The sequence below is a fragment of the Podarcis cretensis genome (genome assembly GCF_951804945.1).
Source record: "Podarcis cretensis genome assembly, chromosome: 5".
NCBI lineage: Eukaryota > Metazoa > Chordata > Lepidosauria > Squamata > Lacertidae > Podarcis > Podarcis cretensis.
Window position 1 is genome coordinate 18,634,898 of NC_137174.1, and position 18,869 is coordinate 18,653,766.

At 41.7% G+C, this 18,869-nt stretch overlaps 2 protein-coding genes across 4 annotated transcripts in view; one reads left to right on the plus strand and one right to left on the minus strand.

Annotated features, from left to right (window-relative positions):
- Positions 1–10,519, minus strand: part of POLR3A (RNA polymerase III subunit A) — a 54,719-nt gene extending 44,200 nt beyond the window's left edge. For both annotated transcript variants that reach the window (XM_079976984.1, XM_079976983.1), the window contains exons 1-8: positions 10,387–10,519; positions 8,215–8,350; positions 7,302–7,439; positions 6,266–6,437; positions 5,285–5,439; positions 2,616–2,855; positions 1,641–1,803; positions 160–296 (exon numbers count right to left, since the gene is read on the minus strand). In XM_079976984.1, coding sequence (XP_079833110.1) covers positions 160–296; positions 1,641–1,803; positions 2,616–2,855; positions 5,285–5,439; positions 6,266–6,437; positions 7,302–7,439; positions 8,215–8,350; positions 10,387–10,430 — 1,185 coding nt within the window. In that variant the 5' untranslated portion in view covers positions 10,431–10,519. The remainder of the gene's footprint in view (positions 1–159; positions 297–1,640; positions 1,804–2,615; positions 2,856–5,284; positions 5,440–6,265; positions 6,438–7,301; positions 7,440–8,214; positions 8,351–10,386) is intronic.
- A 944-nt stretch (positions 10,520–11,463) lies between these two features.
- On the plus strand, positions 11,464–18,572 carry RPS24 (ribosomal protein S24). Of its 2 annotated transcripts, XM_079977213.1 has the most exons (7): positions 11,464–11,553; positions 12,184–12,249; positions 13,588–13,797; positions 15,424–15,534; positions 16,216–16,233; positions 17,968–17,991; positions 18,489–18,572. In XM_079977213.1, the coding sequence occupies exons 1-5, from the start codon at positions 11,551–11,553 to the stop codon at positions 16,219–16,221; spliced, it is 396 nt and encodes a 131-aa protein (XP_079833339.1). In that variant the 5' UTR covers positions 11,464–11,550; the 3' UTR covers positions 16,222–16,233; positions 17,968–17,991; positions 18,489–18,572. The 2 variants fall into 2 exon arrangements, with proteins under 2 accessions (XP_079833339.1, XP_079833340.1); XM_079977214.1 differs by lacking the exon at positions 16,216–16,233.
- The last annotated feature ends 297 nt before the right edge of the window (positions 18,573–18,869 follow it).

Sequence of the window (18,869 nt, forward strand, 5' to 3'; positions counted from 1 at the left end):
TCCCAAGTAAAGCCTAAGTCAAAAGTGTGTTTAATTCCACTTGGTGATTCAAAGAAAGCTTGAGATCTGATCTTGATAGAACCATGTGCAGACTCTCTGGAAGCTACCACAGCAAGGGACTGCACCACACAACAGAAGATTTCATTTTCTCCCAGTTACCTTCTCAGGAAACGTTAGTATTTTTGCAACATGAACAGGCACAGCCACTTCATCAATGCGCAGGTTTGGGTCAGGCGAGATCACTGTTCTGCCCGAGAAGTCCACTCGCTTTCCAGACAAGTTTCCTCTAAACCGACCTTAAAGGAAGTGGAGGGAGGCGAGAAAAGAGAGAAAGTTGAAGCCGGTCAAGAAAAAAAATCTCTGATCTTCCACAGAGAAAATAAACTGAAGTTATTATTCTTTATTATTTTTATTTGGTGTTATCAATGTACAGAGTGCTTTATGCAGTTTAAAAAACAAAACAATGTGTTCCTGCTGCAAGGAGGATAGAGTCTGAAAATGTAACCCAGGAATAAGCAATGGGGTAGCTGGGGATGAAGGAAGTAGGAGAATATGCATTCAATTCTGTTCAATATATTTAAGCTCCATTTCAGTAAGTGATGATGGCAAAGAGGGTTAAACCAAAGGCTTCATGGAGAAAGTGAATTTTAAGAAGGTATTTGAAGGACGAGAGAGAGAGAGAGAGAGAGAGAGAGAGAGAGAGAAGTGTTGTTGTGCAGATGTTCTTAGAAGAGAGTTTTACACAGGTATAATGGATAACAAAGGTGGAGTTACAGATAGGTAGCCGTGTTGGTCTGCCATAGTCAAAACAAAAAAATTTCCTTCCAGTAGCACCTTAAAGACCAACTAAGTCAGTTCTATCTGAAGAAGTGTGCATGCACACGAAAGCTCATACCAAGAACTGACTTAGTTGGTCTTTAAGGTGCTACTGGAAGGAATTTTTTTTGTTTTAACAAAGGTGGAGTTATCTAAGCTAGCAAGTAACAGACCTTTGGATGACTAAGGATTGAGCTGGAAGATTTAATGGCATAGGCAGAGATGTATTGGTATATAGAAGGATGCGAAATTAAGATGGGGGCAAAACCACGGAGGACATTAGGTATAATGCACAGCAACCTCCATAACACAAAATATAGCAGACTCAACTGTGCTCATTTAGATTTACCAATTACATCAGGAAATAAAAGGGTTAAAACTCACTAGCAAGTGTTAATGTGAACAAATACACTAGTAGCCTGCTGCCAAGCGCCTTGACAGTCAGCTGCAGAGTCTGCCTGGCAAGTCCAACAAACAAAAACTACAAAGCCCATATTGACCATTATGATATAACCGCACCATTTGCGATACGTGACCCCAGAGGGATAGTCTATATCCCACTTTCAGCAGTTGGTAACGGAGCTCAACACACAAATGTGTTTGCTTTCATTACTTCCCCCTAAAAACTGCTTTGGGAAGCAAGATAAAAATCCAAGAAATAAATGTAATCCTGAACAGCGTTTGGAAAAGGTTCCACCACCAGACTCCAGAAAGAGCTTCTGTCAGACTAGCCAATACTGGGGCTACATGGACATGACGTAAGGGGGTTTCACATGATCAGATGTGATAGCTGCAGGAGCCAGAGATTATGCTGAAACACCTACCCTGCTTTCCCTTCAGTCTTTGAACAAAGCCTCGTGTCCACTTCTTGGGTGCCATGTTGAGAGGAATGCCAGAGAGTTCACTATTGATGTACAGAGCGCATTGCAGCTGCAGAAAGTCCCAGTCCTCCATTATCATCTGAGTTTTGGCTCCTGATATTCTATGCTGCCCAACAACAAAACAGCCAATTCAAGAAAGGAAATTTCAACAAAAGCAACTCCATAGTTCTAGGGAACATTTAGCAAGTTCTGCAAGGATGTAACGATGTTCTTATGAGAATACCAAATCAAACTTCTTTCACAAAGTTTAACTGCAAAACAAGGAAAGAACTAAAATAACCAGACTAGTAACCATTTCAGAGCAATTCCGAATATGGACTTCCAGATGTGAACTCAATATCTGAGAACTAAGAACTTTTACCAGACCAAATGTACTATAGCTGCAGTTAAGATCTTTGATTGGGAACATATTGCACCCTAACCCCTGCAAGGTTGCCCAAAAAGAGAATTCTCTGGGGCTGAGAAATGGTTTTTTCCCTGGTTTTACTCCTGTGTAAAATATATATATATATTTGTGAATTTGCTGATTCTGGAAGAGCCTGGTTCAATCCCTGACCCAGCCATAAGCTCATTAAGGATGCTTGATGCAGACATAACATTACACCATAGATATAAGCAGAAGGGATAGGAGATTTGCATGGTAGGAAAGGAGTTAAGAGGTCAGGAACTTTATGGCAATCCCAGGCCCAGACCAACCTCAAATATATACGCTTAGAATAAGAATGCAACAAAACTCAGGCACTCACAGTTTGAAGAGGGCCTAAAATAAGGTGTCTCCTATGGAAACTAGTTATGCATTTTACTACAAATTCAAAAGCTAATAGCATATGAATTTAGGACGGCATTCTAAAAAGCACTGTTAAGAAGCACAATCCATACCTACTTTAACCACAAATATAAAATTAAAGGGCAACTCACCTTTTTGATCACATCATTGAGGAAAATTATTTCCGTCAGCTTCATCGTTAAGTCATCCTCGTTGGTGCCGGATTTTAAGTCGCTCACCACAGACGGCCTAATGCAGAGCGGGGGGACCAAGAGCCGTGTCAGGATCAAGTCTGAAGGCTTGCCGGATTCGGGGTTCATCAAAAGCAGAGGGATGTCTTCTGCAGGAATTCTCTTTAGGATATTTAAAACCACTAAAGGATTCAAGTTCTCCTACAAAACGTAAAAGGTTACAATCACACTTTTATCATTGCAAGGCGGGAAACTCAGTTTCTGGCTAAGACTCAAGCAATGCCTTGTCCACTGCTCTGTCAAGTAGCTTTAAAGCCACAAGGAAGGGCAAAATGTTGTGCCAGCATTTCATGTTTAAGGATCACAAATGTGTTCTTTACTTTCTTTAGAACACAAAGGCTTAAAAAGACATTTCTCAAACTTTGCCTATTTCCTAAAGTTATTGGGCCATCCCCTAGACAAAAAAAGTGGGTAGAACAATGGTATAAAGTACTGTACTTTGTACAGTAGGCTATAAGCCAGCCACACATAAATCAGAGGTTTCTACACACATGCAAATGAACGTTCCAGGCAAGGAATAGCATTGTCATAGTCCAAGGACACATTCCAGTCAGCCGAAAGAACATGCTAACAACTACTGCATGGGTAGGCAAACTAAGGCTCAGGGGCCGGATCTGGCCCAATCACCTTCTAAATCCAGCCCACGGATGGTCCGGGAATCAGCGTGTTTTTACATTAGTAGAATGTGTCCTTTTATTTAAAATGAGTCTCTGGGTTATTTGTGGGGCATAGGAATGCATTCATATTTTTTTTCCAAAATATAGTCCGGACCCCCAGAAGGTCTGAGGGACAGTGGACCGGCCCCCTGCTGAAAAAGTTTGCTGACTCCTGAACTACTGCAGCCACACACTTCAAGTATATGTGGCTTCATACACACACAGAACCCAGAGTCTAGACTGTGTATTTGCTTATGAAGGCCAAGTACACTTGCTGACCAGACACAATTGTTTTAAGAGTATGAGGCAGGGGATCTAATGGAATTGCAGGCTGTTACCAGGAGACACACAAGGCTAAAAGCTTTCCTTGACAAAATTCAAGGCAGCCGATTACAGCAGTTGGGAGACTGTGCAAAGTGAACATTCAGCTCTTCGAGCGGCAGCCAAGATTTATAGTGATTCAGCCCACACAATAACTCAGTGATTTTGGTACAACAACACATGTACTTTCACAGACTCCTGTGCTACATTTCCTCCCTCCATGACAAGAAAATAAGAATGTCTGGCTTTTCGTTACCACCCACTCATCATCTCTCACACATGGCAAATAATCATTATTAGAATTTGATGACAGAAATGATAAGAGACCTCCTTAGACTAGTGATTCCTAGAGCCTGAGAATCCCAACTCTGACCATCTCAAACCAAATTCTCAAGAATCACACGCAGTCAAGCTCTTACAGGCTTGCTGCTAAAAACCCTCTGCAACAATGCAAATGTCAGAAGTAAGCCTAAGTTCAATGGGACTTGCTCCCAGGTAAGTGTAAGATTGTATACTAAATTGGAAATGCTTTTAATTTAGGGTTTTGCAAGAAAGCCACGCACTCAGCTGCTACGCTACAATCTCTCCAACTTCTTTTAAGGTGTTGTGAACCATCTGTAGGTTGGGCAGACAAGAGAAGGCACTTCACTGGTTTTATAAATGCTACGAGTAGCGGATGGCAGAGGAAGGCTGGGTCCATTACCTGACCTCCCTCCCTCCCTCCCTCCCTCCCTCCGAATCACTGTTGCAAGTGGTGAGGTTCATACGGTGCAAATTTGGTAGCAGAAGCACCAGATTGGCTCTGCTGGCATGTATGCTCCATACCAAACTTATCCCTCCCTGTATGCAGCAGTGTCTAGGTGGGAGGGAGGTTTAATAAAAGGCAAAACCCTGCTGTGCTGTCTGCTACTGAACACTGCAGAGCAGGGTGGATAGAAATCAATGATTTATAAAATAATAACTGGATTTTTTAAAAATTTAAATCGGATTTTAATATACAATGCTTTTCGAGAAAAAAATCTTTCTAAATATTGTTTTCTATTTAAGTTACATTATAGTCCAAAGGCTATCCATCAGGAAATAAGGATTTGTTTTAAGATTTTCATGTGTGCTAATTAAAAAAAAAATTGTTTAACCACAGACAGAGCTGTTCCATCAGGCCTTTGACCAAGGCACAGTCTGATCCCCTCCTTTGGCGATCCTCGTAGAACTCTGGTCCAGTGGTTGCCATTTGATTTTGAATTGATTTTAGAATATTGATTTTAGAATGCTGTGTTACTTTTATTGCTGTTAGCCGCTCTGAGCCCGGCTTTGACTGGGGAGGGCAGGATATAAATAATTTTTTTATTATATTATTATCAGTTAACAAAAGTAGATACATATGCTATAATGTTTAAATCAATTTGAATCAAATCCATCCTGCCGCAGAGCAAAAACATGACTAAGATAGGCTACCATCCTCTAGGCACTAAGCATCAAGAAATGCTTTTGCAAAAAAAATCCTTGGTTTGTTTCAACCGAAGAGAAGTCCCCATTCCCAAAGGAAGAGAAAACTGAAACAATACAAGACTGCACAGGTTTCTTATTATTTACCTGGGCTTTCCCCAGTAGGGATTCAATCTCTTTATTATGTTCTATAGCGGTGTCAAAGGACTGTATGAAGTTAGACACAATGGGGTCCACTATCTTCTTCGTCGTCTTGTATTTCTCATGGATTATCTTCAGCAAGCCACACTTCTTTACAGTACCTACAAGAAGATCCAGAAAATTTGCTCACACATTTTTGCATTTTAATACTTTACATCGGTCAGCACTCCAGAGTCATGCTCAATGTTTTACAAACAGAATTAGGAAAAAAGAGGGAAAAATGAGGAGCGCAGGAGACACACCAACCAAAACCTTCAGTAGAATAAGGTTACTGTATTGTGGTTTAGTCACTAAGACTAAGAATGTTTGGTTCAAATTGGTTTTTTTCAGGCATTACATAATCTCGGTTATAAAACAGCAACCAAGAAATTGCAAAAAAAATTCCTTCCAGTAGCACCTTAAAGACCAACTAAGTTAGTTCTTGGTATGAGCTTTCGTGTGCATGCACACTTCTTCAGATAGAACTGACTTAGTTGGTCTTTAAGGTGCTACTGGAAGGAATTTTTTTTGTTTTGACTATGGCAGACCAACACGGCTACCTATCTGTAACAAGAAATTGCAGCGACTCTTAATGTCAAGCAACAATTTTAAAAGCCGAGAGTGACAACCACATAACAAATCTCAACAACAAAAATAAGACACTATCTATAATCAAATACCCGTGATAATATGAGGCAGTCTTATACTTCCTATCCGTCCGTGAAGTATTTCTGAACCCTTCTGAATACCAGCTGCTGGAAACTGCAGGAGCAGAGAGAGCCCTTGGATCCCTGCTTGCAAGCTTCACATGGGCATCCAGCTGGCCACTGTGAAAACAGGATGCTAGACCAGGTGGTCCCCTGTCTGATCAGACAGTGGGGTCTCAAGTTCTTAAGCAGTTTCAGACTCAAGTTGCTTAAGGACCAAAGGGCAGATTAATGCACTCACCATTAAAAGCCCCACAATATGGGCAGGTGTTCTTTTTTCTGCACTTTTCAGAGATCTTTTTTTTCAAACCCCGTTTCTGGAGGTAGGTCAAGCCAGGTCTCTTCAGATAATCCAAAAACTGTTTCTGTTCTTCGAAGGTCAGCATGATACGGCAACAGGTCTTACAAATCATCTAGAGCAGAAGCAAAAAACACAATTTGCCATCAACCAATACACCTTTGAACACTCCATAAATTTATATGCACATACAGGGACACTGTGGAAGGTTGAAGGAGTTGAGCTTCCTGTCATGTATTCTTCTTCAAAGCTATGCTATGCAGTAAATCTAAGGAAACGCCAAAAGCCCAAATATCTATATGAATACTTTGGGGGGGGGGGGAGTCTATTCTACTGAGCACTTCATTAATAATAACTACTCAGAAACTTTATATATTGAACATCGGGTAAGCACAGTACTGTAATTAATTTCTAGTCCACCTTCCCTCCAGTAAGCTCAAGGCAGAAAGCATAGTTCTATTCCTCTCCATTTTACCCTGACAACAACCCTGAGAGGTAGGAGAGGCTGAGATAGAATGACTGACCCAAAGTCACCCAGTGAGCTTCATGGTTGAGTGGGAATTTGAACCCTGGTCTCCTATCAGAGGAATCATAGAATCATAGAGTTGGAAGAGACCACAAGGGCCATCGAGTCCAACCCCCTGCCAAGCAGGAAACACCATCAGAGCACTCCTGACATATGGTTGTCAAGCCTCTGCTTAAAGACCTCCAAAGAAGGAGACTCCACCACACTCCTTGGCAGCAAATTCCACTGTCGAACAGCTCTTACTGTCAGGAAGTTCTTCCTAATGTTTAGGTGGAATCTTCTTTCTTGTAGTTTGGATCCATTGCTCCGTATCCTCTTCTCTGGAGCGGCAGAAAATAACCTTTCTGTGATGATGAGGACATCATCACAGGCAATGGCCCACAACAGGAACAGCATGTCAAGTGTCCCTCAATCTCTGTCATCTCCAGTCCTTGACATGAAATGCAACTTTACCTGCAAAATGCCTATCACGGCTTTGAAGTACCCCACATGGAAACAAGGCAACTCCAGGTCAATGTAGCCATAATGACCCAAACACTCCGCCAGATTCTTTCCACATGTTTCACAGGGACGATCCTTCTCACTTGTACCCTTGGGAGTAGAAATGCATAAAACAATTAACAGTGGCACCTTCTCTACATATCTTTAGATGGCAGGCAAAAATATTCCTCTTCTCCCAGGACTTTGACTAATTAAACAATCTTTTAAACACACACACTTTCTCTGTGTCTATTATTTTTGTTTACTACTACGTTATGTATTTTTTGGGTTTTTATATTGTAAACTGCACTGTGGTTCTCAGATGAAGGGCAGTACAGAAATTTAATAAATCAAATTAAATAGATAAGATATTGTCAAGCTGCTCTCTGATGAATTAAGACACCCCACTACTAATTATGTGTCATGGGCAGTATATGGCTTTATTCATCCATTGTAATCTTAGAACTCACAAGGATCTTAGTTCTCACAAGTCCACACACACACGCATCCATACACAATTATCTAGCCACAAATAAGCATGCATAACAAGTGCTCTTCTTTTCAGTAAAAGAAAACCAGACTACAGAAATCAAGTTTTATTTTAGCCTACAATTCTAGACCTCAAGTACTGTTAAGTTTTTCATCGACATACATTTTGCACACTAGAAAAGTCTGATATGATCTGAAAGTAATGGGTGCACAAAGAAACACTTTTGGAATGTAAGCATCCAAAGCTGTTTTATATTGTCAAGTCACCCATCTCTCTCCTATCTCCTCTGCCTGACAGCAGTTCCACAGGTTGAGTTTTTTCAAAGTCCTGCAACCCAGATCCTTTCTAACTAGAGATATGCATTGTGGGATATGACTGAACAACAAAAGGTCTTACCATTCGATGGTCCAGTACACCATACTGCAGAGGTGAATGATTGTTGTCTTGACTGTATAGGTTTTTACTAACCACCTGGATGTGAGCCTGCTGTCGCATCTCTTCTGGAGACTTCATCCCAAAGCAGATGTGGCTTCTAGAACAGAAAACACCACCAGATATATCACAAAATGGAGATACCCTGGATGACTATTTTGAAGTCTCTGCTTATACAGAATGTTGCCTCTGACAAGTAAGCAATACCAAGAATCCAGCACACCAGACTTCTGTATTTATATCTTGCAGCCTTCTAAGCACAATTCAGTGTGCTGACTTTAGCATATAAAGCCATGAGTGGCCTGGCCCCAACAGACCACCCATTGTAATCTCCAATATTGGTCAAGGGTCTCCCTTAAATGTACGAGTCACATAAGACATAAAGCCTTATTTGGCTAGCTCAAGACTAAGCCAAAAAGTGAATTAAAAACACATATTTTCCTGAGTATTGCACATACCCCGACACCATAAACAAGCGCTCATGTACACAGACAGCAAGGATACTTGAGTTTAATAGCTGGATCTTATCCTCTTCCCTTCTATAGTCTATCTGTCATAATGTGAAGTGAGGCAAGAAGCAAGAGGTGGGAGCTCACTCTACGCTACACTGTGGAAAAGTAGATTTTTAAAGAAAATATTTTATCACAAATGATTATGCCTCAGAAGCTTCTATTTCTGTGACTAGTTGCCATTAGATAATATTCAGAAATGTTGTTGGGTGGATAGCGATGCTGAAACGTCTAGAAGCACAGGCACAGGTGATAGAAAGCATGAAGTTCCTGATGTCTACTCACTTAAGAACATAAAAACAGCCTGCTGATTTCAACAGAAGAGACCAGCAACCACCTGAGATTTCCTGCTGCTTTGTCTTTTGTTTTGGTATTTTACATTTTATCCAGCATAAGAGAAGCCTGCTGGATCAGGCCAAGGGCCCATCTTGTCCAGCATCCTGTTCTCACCGTGGCCAATCAAATGCCTGTGGGAAACTGGCAAGCAATATTTGAGCCCAAGAGCCCTCTCCCTTCCTGTGACTTCCAGCAACTGGTTGGTACAGTGGTACCTCTAGTTACGAACTTAATTGTATTCAGAAGCATTGCTGCCTCCATCATCATCATCATCATTATTATTATTATCATCATCATCTGTGGAGACAGAGCTTAGCCACCATGGCTAGCAGCCATCAACAGCCCTCCACAAATTTGTCTAATCCTCTTCTAAAGCGATCTAGGTTGGTGGTCATCCTGTGGGAGCAAGTTCCATCGTTTTAACTATGTGCTGTGTAAAGAAGTACTTTATTGAGGGCACAGGCCAAAGAAACTCTGTATAAAGATGCAAATCTCATGCGGACTTATATGGGACTTGCTGCCAAGTCAACATGCACAATATAGAACCATAGAATCCTACAACCAAGGGAAAATGCTGAGTACAAGAGGAAGGCATGTTTAAATACTACAGAAAATTACTTTTTTGTATTATTTTACTTTATTCCCCACCCTAATGAAGTCCCAGGGCAAGCTATGCTTGCAAAAAAGAAAATGCAAGCAGAAAATATAGCCATCTAATGTAAACAAAATTGCTTATATTTAGATTTCCAAAATACTTCCTTTTCCTTCTTTTTTTGGCTGAGCCAAAAATAGATTTATCCCAGGATAAACCAAGAAGACAAAAACTTTAAGAAAGAATGGGAAAATTTTATAATTTATTTAGCAGACCACTGTAAGCAGATGAAAACAACAGCAGGATTTGAATAACACTTGTAATGTAACAACCACTGTGGACAATTATGGACAGATACAAAATATGGATTACGAAATAATATGCAGTTGAAAACGCTGACAATAAGTCCCATGGAGGGGATGGCGGGAAGTCTGGAGATTCGGAGAAATCTCTAGATGTGGATATTTACTTGGTATTGTTATAACTCTACGCTTGTAAAAGCAAATAAAAATCATTTTCAAAAAAAAATAAATAATAAATAAATAAGTTATCCCTTCTGCTTTCCAAAAGGGGCTCTCCGTAAGGTGCCTTCCGTGCCTCTGGACTATTCCCCTCCACACCACTCAATGAACCGCTTTTCTCGCCCCCCCCCCCAAACTTGACAAGCTTGTTCTTCGCTGCCCCCCGAGTCCCGCTTACATCTTCTTGGCCACGTCCGTCTCGCGGAACTGCTCCTTCACCATGGCGGCGGTTCCCCTCTCTCGCCCGGGGACAGCGCAGGAAAAGAGAGCGGAGCCGTGCCGAACCAACGCCGCCTCCTCCTCCTCCTCCTCCTTCCCCATCGGGCGCGTGCGTCGTGCGTCGCCGCCAACCGCGAAGGGTCGTTCGGAGCCTCATCCACCCGGCGTCGCAGCGCCACCTAATGGCCGGAGGTGCAACGAAAGGGAAGGAGAGCGCGCGGGGGGGGGGGGGGTCCCACCTGCCAGCCGCCCCAGACCAGAGAAAGTTGTTATTATTATTGTTGTTGTTGTTGTTGAATTTCTACAGCTCCCAACACCCGAGGATCGCAGGGCGGTTTGCAACCACAGCTATGTTGCTCATTTTGGTACTTTCGTATTGCAAAATATTTTTTTGCTTCCCCACCCTTTCATTAATTAGGCCTTTGGCTGATTAAACCATCTATTGTGGCCTTTTAAAGTGTGTGCATTGTTGGGCAGGGGGAAGGTGTTTATTGCTTTCGTTTGTTCTTATGGTATGTATTTTTGTGTTTTTCTTTTAAATAATATTTCTTAGTAGTTTTTTACAAATCCGTCCAAATGACTTTAATACAATTTCTTAAAATCAGGTTTCTCACTCCCGTTGCGAACATACGTTCATCTCTTTTTCCTATTGCCACATCTTGTTTAATATCCATGTCATCCTTTAATAGTTGTTGTCCATTCTAACAGCAAGTTGCAATTTTTGTGTTTTTCTACTGTAAACCGCCCTGTGTTTCCTCGGGCGAAAGGCGGCATAGAAATTCAATATATAACAGTCATCTATCAGTGAAGCTGTGAGATTAGCTGGCAGGCGAGCGGTGCCTTATGACAGCCAACGTTGTTTGTCCTCACGATACAAAGAAAAGCCGACACGCAGGTCAGCGGTTTGGAAACGAGTTTTCTTTTCTTTCTTAGTAAACAGGCCACTCAGGCATCCGTACCGACACTCGGAAGTCTCTATGGTCTCCGGTCGATTTCCGTCGACGCGTTTTCTGGGCCTTCCCCTTTGGACGCGAAGGCCCGCCTCCTTTTCCTCCGCGCGAGCGCCGCTATATGATTGGCTGCTGAAAGTTCCTTCCTTCCTTTTGCCGGAGACGCCGCCAAGATGGTGAGTTCTTGTCGGGCTCCCTCGAGTTCCCTGGGAGAGGCGGCTTCAATCCGAATTAGCCCCGCGCCATCCTTTGCCCGCTGGCCTTCGGAGTGACTGCACTCCCTTCAGCTGGGCTTTCTGGTTGTGCTGGGTCGGTTATTGGGCGGGAGGAAGGAGTTTTAGGGGTCCGGCTCGCGCTCTGAACGGCGCACCCTCCCCTCCACCGCTCTGCTTTCGGGCTTAGTGTGCGGCCTGGTCTACCAATAAACGGGGATGGCGGAGTGTGTGTGTGTGTTATCAAAATGCCCTCTCCTGTATCAGCTTTTTCCCAAGCTGCTGCTGCTGTTTCTGTATCCCCAATTTCCATCATCCCTTGCCGTGCTGGCCGGGGCTGGTGAGATTTGGGAATCTCAACCACTTGGAGGGCGCCGGATTTATGGAAGGGCTACCAGTTCAATGAATCTCTATTTTATCTTACTGTTTTATTTCATATCTGCCTAAACGTCAGAGGCAGGGTGGGGGTAGGTAGCAGTTTATACCCCTCCCTTGAAAAATAGTTGAAATTTGGCAATTTAAGGTAGCTTCAGATCGTTGCATTAGCAGACATTAATGCACACGGTGTCTTTGAATTATTTTTTGTTGTTGCAGAACGACACGGTCACCATCCGAACAAGGAAGTTCATGACCAACAGGCTGCTTCAGCGTAAGCAGATGGTGAGGCAGATGTGTTAATACTTTTATTTGATTCATTCATAATCGTAGCCTAATTTTCACATACATAAAGTCTATGTCTGTGTTAAAGCTGAGGTTGGTAAATTTAGTGACTGTAGTGTTTTTCCTGGATTAACTAGTAATATAGCATTATATTTTGGGACGCTACAGTGTGTTGATATGTTTTTGTTACTGTGTTAATATCTTGATTTGCAGTTATAAGCAAAGTTTCTTGAATGGTTATCGAGAAGTTTTCTTTTAGATTACTAAAATATCTGATAAATTGTCATGCTCCCCCCACTGTTAATGTTATTTTTTGGCATGATAACATAACTGTGGCATAGCAAGGAGTGCATTGAAAAGCTGGAATGGCCCAGCCAGTTTGTCAATGTTTCTATGTGAGGGTAAACAAGGGCTACTCAGATTTATCAAACTTTTATTCTTTTATATGTTGAATGTATTGTTAACTTTCTAGTTCATAAGCTAACATATATTTGAACACCAGTGATCCTGCCTTCCGACTGAAGCTAGCTGTAATAGACTCTGAACTTAAGAATGCTTTGTACAGGAAGACTAGAAGCTAAAGAAATTACTAGCTATATTCCAGAATGTGGCAGTGGAACCTGAATTTTCCTCTAACAAATGCTTCCGTACTGGTTTTCATTCCCGTGTTCAAAAGTTTATATTGCATCCTAATATATATGTCCCACACAGGACATTGCTACCACTGTGCTAGGAGCAACTTGTACTCTGATGTGCATGTTTTGCCTTGTGGTTTACACTTCTTGTGATACTGAAGCAGTCTTAAATGACAGAAAAGCCCTTAAAGTGCATTGCATATAAAGAAAACCAGTATAGCACAATCAGCTGGTGGAATTTATTCGTTTTGCTATTTTAGATGTTTCCACTGCACCAGCACATTGGTTTGCCAGAGAGAACATTTTGCTGCACATGCTACTTGGGGCTTCTCCCAACTCCTAGGAACCAATTTTGAGGGGAGGGGAGGAAAGCTCTATTAAAGAAGCCCTTTTAAAGTTCTTCCACTGACATTAGGTGAAACCTACCCAGTAGATTTTTGCAGGACTGCCATCGGCACTATGTGCAAAAACTATGTAAATATAAATAGGTTTTTTTGTTGCCACCTGAATAACATCAGTGCTGGGGGACAGCTGGATTTCCGTAGAGGATGTTTAAGGCCTACATGTGTGTGACAAAGTAAAGTAGCTCATGAATAGTAAGTTTTGTGAAGCTCTGCATTCATAGGTGTCTCTCTCTCTCTCCCCCCCCCCCCCCGCCAATACATTAAAAGTGTTTAATGTTTTGTCAATTCTGTATTTATAGGTGATAGATGTTCTTCATCCTGGAAAGGCCACTGTTCCCAAAACCGAAATCCGCGAAAAGTTGGCCAAAATGTACAAGACAACCCCAGATGTCATTTTCGTCTTTGGCTTCAGGACTCATTTTGGAGGTGGGAAGACAACAGGCTTTGGCATGATCTACGATTCCCTCGACTATGCAAAGAAAAATGAACCAAAGCACAGACTAGCCAGGGTAGGCTTCTTCGGTTGTGGTTTTTCTTTCTTTCTGGGACCTTTTGAAGCATTTGTTCTGTTAAAGATGCCCTCTTCCTGTTGAATTTTTTATTTTAAAATGGTATCTTAAACTATTGTTGTACTTAGTGGTATTAAGAAGGTTGATATTAGTTACATCAGTATTTTATTTATATCTATGTGTATCTTGTCCGTCCCCTCATTGCAGTGAACCTTTTGCATGCAAAGCAGATGCTGTGCTCAGTTGGGATGCCTCAGTTGGTTGAGCATCAGACTCTTAATCTCAGGGCTGTTGGTTTGAGCCCTACATTGAGCAAAAGATTCCTGCATTGCAGGGGATTAGACTAGAAGACCCTTGTAATCCCTTCCAACTGTGTACAATTCCACGATTCTCCCATGTTTAACTTGTAACAACTTCCTGTTCCCATAAAGGCTTGTCACTACAGCCTTCTAGGAGCCAGTGTGGTGTAGTGGTTAAGAGTGGTAGACTCGTAATCTGGCAAACCAGGTTCGCTTCCCCACTCCTCCACATGCAGCTGCTGGGTGACCTTGGGCTAGTCACACTTCTCTGAAGTATCTCAGCCCCACTCACTTCACAGTGTTGTGGGGTAGGAAGGGAAAGGAGAATTTTAGCTGCTTTGAGAATCCTTCGGGTAGTTATAAAGCGGGATATCAAATCCAAACTCTTCTTCTTCTACTGAAATTGCCAACATCGCCACTTTTTAGTGTGCCTACATACATCATAAAAGGCCTGGCCACCAAGTCTTGTGAGGAAAGGTTCAAATGATCTGGGTGTGTTGAGCTTGGATTAGAGTTTAGAATATAATAATGAGAGCCGTCTTCAACTTTTGAAGGGTTGTCATATAAATGAGAGAGTGAATTTGCCTTATGTCGCTTCAAAGGCCACAACTTGAATTACAGTCGTACCTTGGAAGTCGAACAGTATCCATTCTGGAAGTCTGTTCAATTTCCAAAACGTTTGGAAACCAAAGTGCAGCTTCTGAATGGCTGCAGGAAGCCGTGGAAGCCCCATCGGATGTTCGGCTTCCAAAAATAGTTCACAAACCGGAACAGTCACTTCCGGGTTTGTGGCATTCAGGAGCCAAAATGTTCGAGAACTAAGCTGTTCAAAAACCAAGGTATGACTGTATTGGGTTCAAATGAGAAGAAAAAGCATTTTACAAGCTGTTCAGTAGTGGAGTCAACTGCCTGGGAAGCTGGTGGGCTCTACTTTGTTACACTTTTAAGTAGAGGCTAAATGTCCACCTACCAGGGATGTTGTACAGTGGTACCTTGGGTTACGAACAGTCCTGCTTATGAACGCTTTGGGTTACGAACTCCGCAAACCCGGAAGTAGGTGTTCTGGGTTGCGAACTTTGCCCCGGGATATGAACACAATCCGCTTCCGGGGCCACGGGAGGCCTATGTAGGGAATGCACGCTTCAGATTAAGAATGGACTTCCGGAATGAATTAAGTTCGTAACCTGAGGTACCACTGTAGTGGATTTCCTGCATTGGCAGCAGGATTGGACTGGATGTCTTTTGAGATCCTTTCCAATGCTATGACTGTCCAAGGTTAAATGCCAGTGTGTACTTTGAGTGATTTACTTTGCTTTCCTTTTACTAGCATGGTTTGTATGAAAAGAAAAAGACTTCAAGGAAACAGCGTAAAGAACGTAAGAACAGGATGAAGAAAGTCAGAGGAACAGCTAAAGCAAATGTTGGAGCTGGCAAGAAAGTAAGTTCAACCCATCAGTGCTCATAAGCGCAGTCATTATTGTAACTATATTGAATGTTTCATGACAAAAATAACCTTTTCCTTTTCTTTCAAATTTCAACTTTTACTTCTGGATTGCAGAAGGTAAAGCTGAGATGCTGCGTAGTTCTTAGCTTCTCAAGTAGTTTAGCTTTTGTGCATCTCTCATTACTTAGTAGATAACAAAGTAAGAAGGTAACAGTACCTAGTCTCCAAAGCCTTCATCTGAAGATGGAGTGTTTTGGAGTGTCTTTTTCCCACCCTTTCCCTCTTGCGTAGCTAAAGTAGATCTTGCCTGACCCCATCCTGTCCTGCCTTACCCTCCAAATTAGCACATACTAATGGCAACTAAATGAGACTTTGAAATGTCCCTCAGTAAAGTGGGTACAGGTAAATAGAAAAACACTTGCTGCCATTTAATGGAGTTGAAACGTGGAGCATTCAAGTTGAATACAAGTTTTGCTTAACATATAACAGTGCAGAAATCAGACTTAAACCCAGTAGGCATTTTTAACATAAGCATGGTTTAAATTTGGATTTTAAATAGCCTTGAGTTCAAACTTTTTATTAAATGACTGACTTACTGTAAATTCAATCTTTTGATTAGTAGTAATCCTTTACTTTCACCTTTTTTCCTACTTTCTTGGGATTCTTGTTGATCAGAAATGAAGTGCCTAGCAGGTACCGAGAATAAGCATGGATGTGATTGCGTGTATTATGCATCACTTGCTTGACTTCCTAATGCTCCCTTGCTTTGTCTGTGTGTTTTGCTTTGGAACAAAGTTTTCCTGCCTCTATAGATTTTAATTTCCAGTAGGAAATACTTTGCTGTAGTATCAGGCAGGTTTGTAAGCTTAAATGTGCTGTAGTTAATATACAACATGTATAAATTGAGTAGCATCCCCCGTATTGAGAACAAGTGTGGCCCTAGATGTCTAAAATGTATGTTGCATGTTCTCACTTAGTGTGCAACAACCTTCTTGAAAGCGTGATGAAGCTTCATGCTTCAGGCTAACCATACACCAAGGCAAATATTCTGCTTATAAAAACACTACATTGCGGGCTGAATTTACATGTGAGAACTGCTTATAGCTGAACAAGTTGGTAACTAAAACACTCGAAATCCTGTTCCCTTCTGTTGAATGGTGAGGATTTAGTCCTCTTTTCTTTTTTTGATGCAACTGGCAATTCATAACACTATAAAAATTCATATTGTTCTAGGCTTTAACTTTTATCTGAGGCTTTCAAATAGTTAAATGTACCTCCTGCTTCACCACAAGCACAGAGCAGTCCCATTATCCAGGTGTCCCCCACACTGGTTCAGGTGCAAGACTGCTTCTGGAGCTCTTCACACCAGCATCCTTGTTTCTCCTTTTCTGTGATGCTACATCATGAGCCTGCCTGCTTCAATATTGGCTTACAACCATATGAGAACAAATGACGTAGGTTTAGGCATCACAGTACCTTCACAAGGCACTTTCCCTATCTCATAGTTTGTAAAGTCTTCCTTGGAACTGTTCCATTCATGTATAACTTAAAGTGAAACTTAACGACGCTGCTGATGTGCCTGTAAAGGTGGAAAACTGAGTGGGGATCAGGACCACAAATCCCTCAGTTTATACTTTCCTGTATTCTAGTGGCAGTAAACCCTCTGGGTAAATGTGTACCACAAATCAAGGCCACGTGGGTGTGCACTTCTGTGCATATACATTGCTTTCTCTAGTCTGCTGAGCTATGGAGTAGAGAGGAATATGGCCTGATGCTGTTACATAGCTCACATAGTGTGGCTCGCTGCTGCATATCAGCAATTGTATATTCTAGATATCATTGCAAATGCACACAAAGTATTTGAATCCTTGTATAGTAGACCTTATCATACCACTTAAGCTTGTACATTGATGTGTGTTTATCTAGTAAGTGTCCTGGTTTTTTGTGAGAAGCTTTTTTAGTAGTGGGAGGCAAGGAATTGTTTGCCTTTTGTCTAGTTTGCAATAATCCCCCTTAAGTTGCGAACAACTTACCCTTAACCGTGGCAAACTGCTTCTTAAGCTATTCACTTGACAAGCAGCCAGCTCCTAAGCTACCTGTGGCTATTTTCTCTCACCTTCAAAATCGTCCTGCAACTTGACTTTTTCTCACCTAATTCTTTGTGTGTCATCGCTGTACTATTTACGCTGCAAACTTGGATCTTGACACAACTGAAACAGGAAGCCTGCTAATAAGATTCTGGGCTTGATTCTTTAGTTAGCCCAAGGCTACAACTAAAATTAATTCTGTATACATGTAAGGTATGGAAATAGGTGCGATCCAGTACTGTAAAAACAATGGTACATAGCCTAAAGGGGTTGTCTTGTCTTTTAAATGAAAATGATGTGATTGAAGATGTACTGACATCTTTTTCTCCCTTTCTTACAGTGAGCCAGCAGTGGATTTTAACAGGTAAAACTACATCCATACTTCATTGCTGAGGGACCTGCTTATTGCTAGTCTCTTCAGAAGTTCATCCCTCCTGAAGGCTGTCTGATAACTGATGGTTAACTTCCTTCATTGCAGTTCTTTAAAAACCTCCTTTAGGTGCATGTCACAGTAACTATCATAAATATCTGTAGCAGGGAGTAGTTCTTCCTTGAAGGGTATTGTGGGGAGTGATCTGGCTCCTCAGCACAGCCTAACTCCTCCCATCTTCCAAGGATTGGGGAAAGAGGTGGGCAGACCAGTCAAAGTTAAAATGCACCCCACATTATTTGCAGGGTCTTCTTAACAGTTGCGGCAACTGGCTGGATTGATATTGCCACACAATTGAAAAATCCCTTTTAGACATGCTTGTCAAAATTTATTTACTTACAGTTGGTGGGAGGAGAATTCCTTAGCTTTATAGAACGAATGTATATTTAGTGCACGATATTGACTGACATTCTCTTCCCTTTCCTTTACAGAAATTAAATTATCCTGCCAGAAAATATATGGAGATTGTACTGTTGTGTTGCATTCCGGTCAAATAAATTCTGTGAAAACTCAAATGATGGGCTTCTAGAATTTACTTGATAACTGTAGCATAATTCAGATCTGTAGGTTAAAAAGAAAGAAAGAAAGAAAAGTATCTGTTAATGTTGCCCTGGCGGTTAATCAGATTGGAAGGTCTTGTACCTTGAGTAGGGATTGAGTGGGGAATTAGGCTTTATGCATAAGACGGTTACACTAGCCTAGAAACATACAGCCAGAGAGTTGGCTTGTTGGACCAAAACTCAATGTGAAATTCTGACCTTGCAAGCTGCTTTCATTAGATTTTATAGGTCACAGTGGTACAATTGACAGTA